At 34.6% G+C, this 8,879-nt stretch overlaps 1 protein-coding gene across 2 annotated transcripts; it reads right to left on the bottom strand.

Moving 5' to 3' along the window:
- Positions 1–2,152: 2,152 nt before the first annotated feature.
- LOC147383790 (cysteine proteinase inhibitor A-like) lies at positions 2,153–7,835 on the bottom strand. Of its 2 annotated transcripts, none has more exons than XM_086426135.1 (3): positions 7,676–7,835; positions 7,424–7,595; positions 2,153–2,394 (listed from the first exon to the last, which is right to left on the bottom strand). In XM_086426135.1, the coding sequence occupies exons 1-3, from the start codon at positions 7,778–7,780 to the stop codon at positions 2,387–2,389; spliced, it is 285 nt and encodes a 94-aa protein (XP_086282261.1). In that variant the 5' UTR covers positions 7,781–7,835; the 3' UTR covers positions 2,153–2,386. The 2 variants fall into 2 exon arrangements, with proteins under 2 accessions (XP_086282261.1, XP_086282260.1); XM_086426134.1 differs by lacking the exon at positions 2,153–2,394 and adding an exon at positions 3,412–4,007.
- Positions 7,836–8,879: the final 1,044 nt, after the last annotated feature.

Below are 8,879 nucleotides of genomic sequence, written 5' to 3'. Positions count from 1 at the left end.
TCATTATTTCGATGGTCCACATTCTAAATCACTTTTAATGGGGTTAGAAGTTTCAGATTGGACTGATTTTTTTTTCCGGATGATCTTCCCATCATAGAGATCATCCTCACAAAAAATCAGCTCAATCCGAAATTTCTAACCCATATTTTGAAAACTTATAAATGTTACATTATTTTTACATATGTTTTCTCATATGTCCCTTGAACCTGACCTTATATATATATATATATAGATATATAATATAGCCTACGTGTTTTGTCTAATATGAGCAAAAAGTTTCGGAATAAGCTGATTATTGTAAGGGTGATCTCAATGGTGAGGAGATCATCCTCACAAAAAATCAACCCATTCTGAAACTTCTAACCCCATTAAAAGTGATTTACAAATTTGAAGTTAAAAGTTGACGATCCTCAATTCTTCAACTTGTAAATTGGAGTTCGAGTTTAATGATGGGCTGATTTTTTGTGAGGATAATCTCCCCTCCATAGAGATTAATCTCATAAAAATCGGTCCATTCTAATACTTTTAACTCATATAGGGCAAAACATGTTGACTATGTTATTGGCTCTTAAACCCCACTAACTTTTATATATAGTGAAGGATGAAAACTTAACTAGGGAACTAATTCAAATGGATGGTAGAAAGGTGCATAAAGATGGTCTTTCCCTAATTATAATTAGAGTTGTGATAATATGACGCCCCTCTCTGACATATGCCCACATCACAGAACCGTAGATCATTTGCCTTGGGATATACAAGAAAAAATGTATGATTTTGCATAATATAATCTACGGTTCCGTCATAGAAGCATAGGGGATAGTCCAAAAATCATTATTCTTATAATTATTTTGACATTAGATATAGCGAAGGATGAAAACTTTTTTCTTATAAATAGGGTTGTAAATGGATCAGATTGGACCAAAAAACTGATACAAAAATTTATGATTTGGGTTGATGTTTAGGAATCCATAGGCACCAGGATTAGGGTTGTCGATGGATACCCATTTAACTAAAACTGAAAACCCCAAATTTTAATTGAACCAATTAGAGCCGAGTCTAAAATGGAACCGAACAGTTAGATTTTATCAAATAGATAGCTGCCATGTATAAGTTATTCTTTTATTTCAAAATAATGCATTTTATATAAAATTCTTCAATTTTTCATATAGGTAATCAACTGGAACTTAAAATAAGCTCTCTCTTCTAAAATTTATTACTTTTTAACTAAGATAAAATTTTCGTTTTTGAGAGAAATAATTAATTTATATCTTGATTATAACAAAGCATGATTAAGTTAATTATTTTATAGATAAAATATTAATTTATTTGAAAGAAAATTTTTTTTATAATGATTTGAAACACATTTTTTTCTCTTTCGATTCTTCAAAATCAGAAACAAAGGGTACTCGTGTTTTTTGGCAGTTCCAGTTCCGATTCCACTTAGTTTGAAATCGGACCCGGAACTGACAAGAACCGGAACCGAAATAAATATAATGGTTATAATTCTAAGTTCCTTAAGAACCGACCCATTGACACCCCTAACCAAGATCGATTCTTAGATAAACCAAAAGCTATCATATACAATAGTTTTAGTTCCTTGTCAAAACGTGCTATCTATATTATAGATATAATAACACCAATTTGGTTCAGAAACCAAAAATATAATCAGAATCTATTATATTCAAATGGTTTTGAATCCTAGTGATTTGTGAACTGATACTAAATTAGGTTGAGCATGGATTCCTAGTGATTTGAGTTTCTCCAAAACTAGGCCAATCGATTAAGTTTTCAGTTTGATAAATTATTTGAGAACACACTCATAGCCCTCCTTGATCAAATGTCGAACCAAAAACACTGGCAATTTCTTACTCCCTAGTGTTGGAGCCGATATGGAGATCATGTCGACCAATCCAATCGCACAAGGAGTTGTCCGATACAACAAGTTACAGTAGCATTTTTTTTATCGAGTTTTATAAAAATTCATAAAAGATGTAAAATATTGAAAAAACGAAAAATTCATTAATTTTTCAAGAATTAAATGGGAGATTGCTGACAAGGTGTAAAACCATTCCACCACCAAGCACACATATGGAGATCGTGTCAACCAATCTAGTCGCACAATGAGTTATCCATGCCAAATAATCGTTCAAAATTACTTGTAACCATCATAGAATTCTCATTTGGAATTATTATAAAAAGATCTAACGAGTCGATAAGTAGGTTTGCAGTAGAGTATCAATCCAGACATTTAAACATAATAGATTAACTACTGAAAGGTTCAGATTCCATCTGATTTAAACAAAATGTACCTTCCTTCATCGTTCTTATGTTACTTAAACCTTGAACTTAGTTGTCCTTGAGAAGCAATTTGAACTCAGCAAATTCTTCAATTAACTGCTTAACATCAATAAAAAAGAGAATCATGTAGGGATAATAACAATGAATAAAACAACCATGGTAGATATAAAAAACAGAAGAGGCCAACCCGTCCTCAATTAAAAGGACTACAAGATTACTACGGGGAAAGATCCTCTCGAATGCTAGAAACTTGGACTGCCATGGTTTTAAATCTCATCCAACTCGTCTTGCTATCGTCCACCAACGAGACGGGTTGACAAGTCATCTCAAAGGCATGGTTTGTTTTGACTGTAAGAAATTGTTTTAAATCTCGTCTGAGACGACTTGGTCTCGTTCATGGATGAGAAGAGAAGAGACGAGACGTCAAAACGAGTTTTAAAACCATGGTGGGTTATGGGGTGAGTAAAGGTTTTATGAGTGGGAGGATCCTAGTTAGCGAAAATCATGGGAGAGAAGTATAACTAGAACCAATCAAGCGATTTGCCCTTCTAGTAGATTGTGAGTGGGTCGGCTGTTGTCCTCATTATAGCATTTTGTCCGAATAAATCCTATCTTATCTTGACTCCACACTTTCGACAAGAGCAACTGCAACGCACGACCTATCCCACTACTCATACCCTCTCAACTGTCATTTTGGGTTGTGAGATTTTCATGACCCAAAATGAGTAGCTCCACACAGCTTCTCCATTTTTTGGAGGGAAAAAGTTCAGACAGCTGGCTGAAAAATATCAAAATTTCAGAATGTTTGAAATCTGAGTTGAATTAAAAAAATATTAGAATATTTATGAATAACAATTTTTAGGTAGCACAGTTGGAGTGCGTACCCGGCCCATGAAAATCCAAAGTGACCATTCTTAAGCCCATCGTTACCCATTTATGGGTGTGGAGATGGGTATCCCCGTTGGAGTTGCACTAAGGCCAACAAGATATGGCTTCCAAGCCACTTTACCAAAGGTGAAGCTTCTTCCTTTTGCAATCACTTGGGGGATATGGCTGGAGAGAAATAAGAGCATCTTCAAGAGCATTGAGGCGAACCTTCATGACCTTGTGATCTCCATTCTTGGGTAGTTGTTTTTTTTTTGTGCAAGTTAAGCCCCGACTTCAAAGGGGTGTCTTCGATGACTTCATTTTTAGATGGGATATGTTTTTAGCTTTGTAGCTCTTGGTTCGTCATCTCGACCGACCCTTTGTATCATGTTCCCTTTTTTCAATAAAGCTTATACTTAGCAACAACAAAAAAGGAGATGGGGAAACTTATGAGTAAAGGCAAGGAGACGACAGGTATGTATCTATAGATAGAACATAATGGTGAAACAATGATTTATGCTCTCGAAACCAAATGGTTAGCATAAAGCATTTCAAAAGATGAATGATGATGACACTACACCTTAAAATACCACATTTTTTTATATGTTATTGTAAGTAAATTTTTATTACTAGAAAATAGGAGTTTTATTACTACACCTTAAACAAAAGAAGAGAACGGGAAATTTTAACCTTTATAATCTTGAATAGGAGAAGCCCAATAGAAAATAGGAGTTTTAATTGCTAAAAGAACTGGTACAATATTGTGCCCCACATTCCAGTGTAGTTAAGAGCGAAAGGCGCAAAAGCCTCCTAGTGCCTAAGGCGCAAGGCGAGGCGCACGCCTAAGTAAAGTAAGGCACAATAAAGTTATAAAAATTAAAATTAAATATTGAAAGGTGGATTCTAGATATTTTACAATTATAATATGTATAAATGTGAGTTTTCACAATTAAGTTAAAGTATTCAACACTTCCAGATGAATAATGATTGATAGTAAAGGAAAAAAGTAGAGAGAAATAAGGAGAATAAAAAGAAGGGAAAAAAAAGTAGTAAAAGCAGAAATAGAAGTAAAAGCAGGCCAACAACATGAATTGTTGCCACTGCAGCAGAACAACAACTATGGCTATCAATGGGTGGATTCTGGTCAGGCTTGGTTGAGCACTAACCAGACCCTAAAAAGGCGGGCTCAACCTTAGACTAGCCGATACCCTTATCGGGCCTAAGTCAACAAAGTCCTAATGGACTTGGACTGAGTAAAAATCACCAAATGTAAAATTCAATATTTTTAAATTTTATTTTATATGTAAAAAGTATACAATCAAATATGAAATTAGGTCTTAATTAAATAAATAAATTCATTTTTAGTGAGGCGCACCGGAACTGGGCGTAGTCAAGGTGCGCACCTTGGTGCACCTCACTTAAACTACCTCGCCTCACATGTATTAGGCACCTTCAGTCCACCTCACCTTGAGGTACTAAGGCACTCGCCTTGACTACACTGCCACATTCTAAAAAATCCTTCTATTTCTTTTGTTCCAACCTATTAAACAAGCCACAAATGGGATAGATCTCCAAAGAACCTTACCTAGATGGCAAAAGGTTTTAGTTCTCCAACCAGTTTGAATGTCCAAAATTGATTCTAGAAGTAACCAAGTTTCATATATGTCAAAATGCTAAATTAACTAATCTACATATACATGTCAAAAAAACTTGGACGAAAATAAGACAATAAAATATACAAGGATCTAATCTATAGTGAAGTGAACACCAAAAAATTTAATTATTTGAAACAGAGACGAGGGATGTTGAGCCTAAGCGACTCGGGTAGTTGTAAAGCATACGTACAAATGGATGTGGTTTAAAGTTTTGTACCATTTTGGAATGTTTCGACCTTGACATTTTGGTTTCGGCTGAGATTGGATCAATGCTATAGATTGTCTTGGAAGGTTTAGGTCGAAAGTGTCTTGATTTTTTCCCCCAAGGGGCATTTCGATACATATACATGAGTGACATTTTTTTGTAAATATCCAATATGAATGGCCTCACATTTTGATGATTCCTTCTGACTGGCCTCATCTCATCTCGAACAAGATAAGCCATTTAACTCGATTTTCAATAATTTATTGATGTATTTTGTTAAGATAATTATATTCTTTTTATAAAATAAGGTGAATTAGAAGATGCTTAGTCACAAGATCATATTTTTATTCAGATAATATATATTTAAATTATAAAAAAAAAAACATGATTGTTACTATGTTATAGATAATAAAAAAGGTGTTTGATAAAAATTGAGATGAGATGTAATCTTTTTTCTATGATCAAGGCCTAATTAATTGAAACAGGTCACAAATATTCAAATCTAAGAATCAAAATCAATCAAATCAAATCAAATCAAATACCAAGAAATACAAATTGAAATTGAAGGTTAGACATTTGATTTGAGATCTTTAAACAAGAATCTCACCTAACTTGAAATACTCAAATCTAGGAATCAAAATCAATCAAATCAAATCCAATATAGTGAGAAAGAACGCAAACTGAATTGAAGATTCCGCTGAAGAAAGATGGAGTTCAAGGAGGAGAACAATACGCGCAAAGAGTGGGGAGAAAAGATTTGGTTGAGAGAGCGGGGAGTTGAGAACGTCTTATGGGTGTAGTGTTTAAAAAGGTGTGTTGAAAGTGTCTCCTCGGTTTCATAGGGGGATTAAGTTCAAGGTAGGAAGAGCGAACATGGTTCGATTTTGGGAAGATAGGTGGTGTGGTGAATCCTCTTTATCTTCACAATTGCCTTTCATCTGCATGTTGCCTATGAACAAAAATAGATTGGTGGAATAGTGTTCGACTTGCAATGAGAGTAGGCAAGCTTGAAATTTGGGGTATAGAAGGAATATATATATTTTTCATAAGTAAAAGTTTTATTGATGAGAGGACAAGAAGTCCTCGAAGGAAAGGAGCAAACAAGCCACAAACAAAGACACTATCACTCCATAATTACATTATCCCATCTAAACATAAAATATTCAAAAAAGAAGCCCCTAAACTCCTTAAATTGCTTGCACCAAAAGAAAAGCAAACTGATGTAAGAAGGAATCCCAAAAGCTCTTGCATGTTCGAAGGAATCTTAATGATTGGGAGGTCAACGAAGTGACGTCTTTTCTAGAAACCATCAATTCTACCCACATTGAGGCAATTGAGGAAGACATGATAGAGTGGAGAAGAAGAGTGAAAGTCTTTTTTGTGCAATCATTCCACAATGCATTGCTTTCCCATTTTGATTTGTCATTCCTGAAGATATCCATTTGGTATTGCCTTGTTCCTTCCAAAGTAGTGTTTTTTTTTTGGTTGACTTCGCTTGATAGAATTCTCACTCTAGATAATTTGATTAAGCAGGGTGTGTGCAATGGCTAAATTTTTGTTGTCTTTGCAAGGCAAAGGTCTTCAAGAGATTCAGACTCCGATTAAAGAGAATATCAAGCTTAAAGTCTTTCTCCGAAAATCAAGAAATCATTCTCAGCCGATCAATCGCGAAGCACAAAGAAAAGAAATCCACACAGACTCTACAAAAGATTAACATAACAAATCCACCATCGAAACAATCTTCTCAGTAGATTACGCGTGAAGTCCGGAGAGAAGAAAACTATACACACGTCACCATCTTTATTTTTGTATTTAACTGTTAATCAAAGGGCAACACTGAGATTTATGCTCTCCTTTTTATCAAAATGAATATAAAATCATTTGCGATCTTGTTTCGCATATCTCGAGGCAGAACTCTGAAATTTGTAGTCCACAGTGTCTTTCGAGGACTTTGTTTTCAAATGGGGGGGACATTTGCTCCATGTAATGGAGTGAGGATGGGAGTGGATGGTATTTGCTCTCTTCTACTTTTTTGTCTTTTTATGCTTTTTGTTTTATTTGGGGGCCATCTCGTCCTCGGTTTCCTCTTTTCTTTTTATTTTTTATTTTTTAAATAAATCTATACTTATCGAAACAAAAACCAAAAAAGATTACACATTTGATTTTGAGATCTTTAAAGAAGAATCTCATCTAGCTTGAAATATTCAAATCTACAACATCTATCAAATCAAATACCTAAAAATAAAAATTGAAATTGAAGATTAAACATTTGACCTTAAAAAATTTAACCAAGAATCTCACCTAGCTTGAAATCAATATCTATAAAATCAAATACCTAGAAAAAATTGAAATTGAAAATTAAACATTTTGATTTGAGATCTTCAAACAAGAATCTCACCTAACTTGAATTCCTGCAACTCCTTGAAATTCATCCATGGTTTCACCCACACCTTCGCCTCGTAAGTCTTTTTCGTTCCACCATCGATCGCCTCCAGAGTCAGAATGTGCATAGTACCTGACACCACTTGTTCCTTCGCCTTCAAAACCCTAGCAAACTCCAGTAACGCATTCTGCAACGACAGTGTAGGATTATTATTAATGGAGGTAAAACGATTTACCTAGTGAATCAACTCGGTTAAGAGAACAAAACCTCTTTCTTGTTGTGTTCTTCGACTGCGAATTTGGCGAGACTTTCGATCTCGACACTGTTCTCAGCTCCATTAACATTTCCAGCCCCTCCCAAAACGTTAGACATCTCTCTCTCTCTCCCTCTCCCTCTCTCTCTCTCTCTGAGATTTTCTCTTATATTTTGTACTTTTATTGAGTGCAACTACGTTGGACATGGAATATCCAACTAACGGGTAAGACCGTAAGATAAGTATATATTTCCTAGAGATTGGTGTTTTGTTTTTACTGGGTTCAATTTCATTTGGAGAATCTCTAGAGAATATCTTCCTGTCTGAGCTGCCTTGAACACTTGGTGTCCATAAACATTGCCACGTGTCAGATATCTGACTTGGAGGATAAAAGTTTGCTTGATATTTATGCGATCGATTATGAGGTGACAGGTGTCAATCCAATCGCAGTGCTCTTTCATCTCTCTCTCTCCCCTCCATGTTTAGCTAAATATTTGAGATATACCCCTTTATTTTTAAATTGATGACAACACCCTTGATTTCAGTCTACAATGAAAGACCAATAAGATGACCTAAATAGCCATATTTTCATCCTCTAGCCAAAAACCTTGAATTTTTTTTTTTTACCAATTCAACCTCCTATACTCTTGTACAAAAATTCTTGATTTTTATACCCAAATATCATATCTTGCTCTCGTTGTTTGATTGTTGAAGGAGATCGATCATCTTCTGGTTGAAGACGACGGGAATTTTTTTTTTTACTAGAGATTAAATATGACTGATTTAGTTATTTTTCTATAATTAAATAAAAAAACATGATCTTGAAAATTTAATCACAAAATTCAACTATTGAGTTCCTCAAAATATGAGTTATTGGGATACGTAAAAATCTCAATAGTTGGATTTCTTTGCAGAATTTTTTGGATTAGTTTTATTTTATTTTATTTTATTTTTTTAAAGTAAGGATGATATTTTTATTTTGTAAGTAAGATGAAGGGTTAGGATTTTGGTAGAAGTAAGGAAGAAGTTGTTTAGATTTGAATCACAAAGGATTTTCAAGAACTAAGCTCCTCTTCCTCTCTTAAGAAAGGTTTAGAGTGTTGGATTGGATATTGCTTCATGGATTGGTGTAATCCAATTTAGGCCTGCCAATGGAGTGGCTCAAGCCGCCTTGGTTGAGCCATTGCCCGACCGTAAAAAAGTGTGCTATAACTAAAT

Source organism: Akebia trifoliata, chromosome 15, assembly GCF_017979445.1.
Source record: "Akebia trifoliata isolate Shusen 1 chromosome 15, ASM1797944v1, whole genome shotgun sequence".
Classification (NCBI taxonomy): domain Eukaryota; kingdom Viridiplantae; phylum Streptophyta; class Magnoliopsida; order Ranunculales; family Lardizabalaceae; genus Akebia; species Akebia trifoliata.
Note: the sequence above shows the minus strand (reverse complement) of the source record. Positions and strands in the feature narration are given on the sequence as shown.

Excerpts from the sequence above, each read along its gene's own strand:
- LOC147383790 (XM_086426134.1), bottom strand. The coding sequence starts at position 7,780 with ATGTCTAACGTTTTGGGAGGGGCTGGAAATGTTAATGGAGCTGAGAAC. Across the intron at positions 7,596-7,675 it reads AAGAACACAACAAGAAAGAG|AATGCGTTACTGGAGTTTGC; the intron begins GTTTTGTTCTCT and ends CTGTCGTTGCAG. Across the intron at positions 4,008-7,423 it reads GTTGCAGGAATTCAAGTTAG|GCGTGCGCCTCGCCTTGCGC; the intron begins GTGAGATTCTTG and ends TACTTTACTTAG.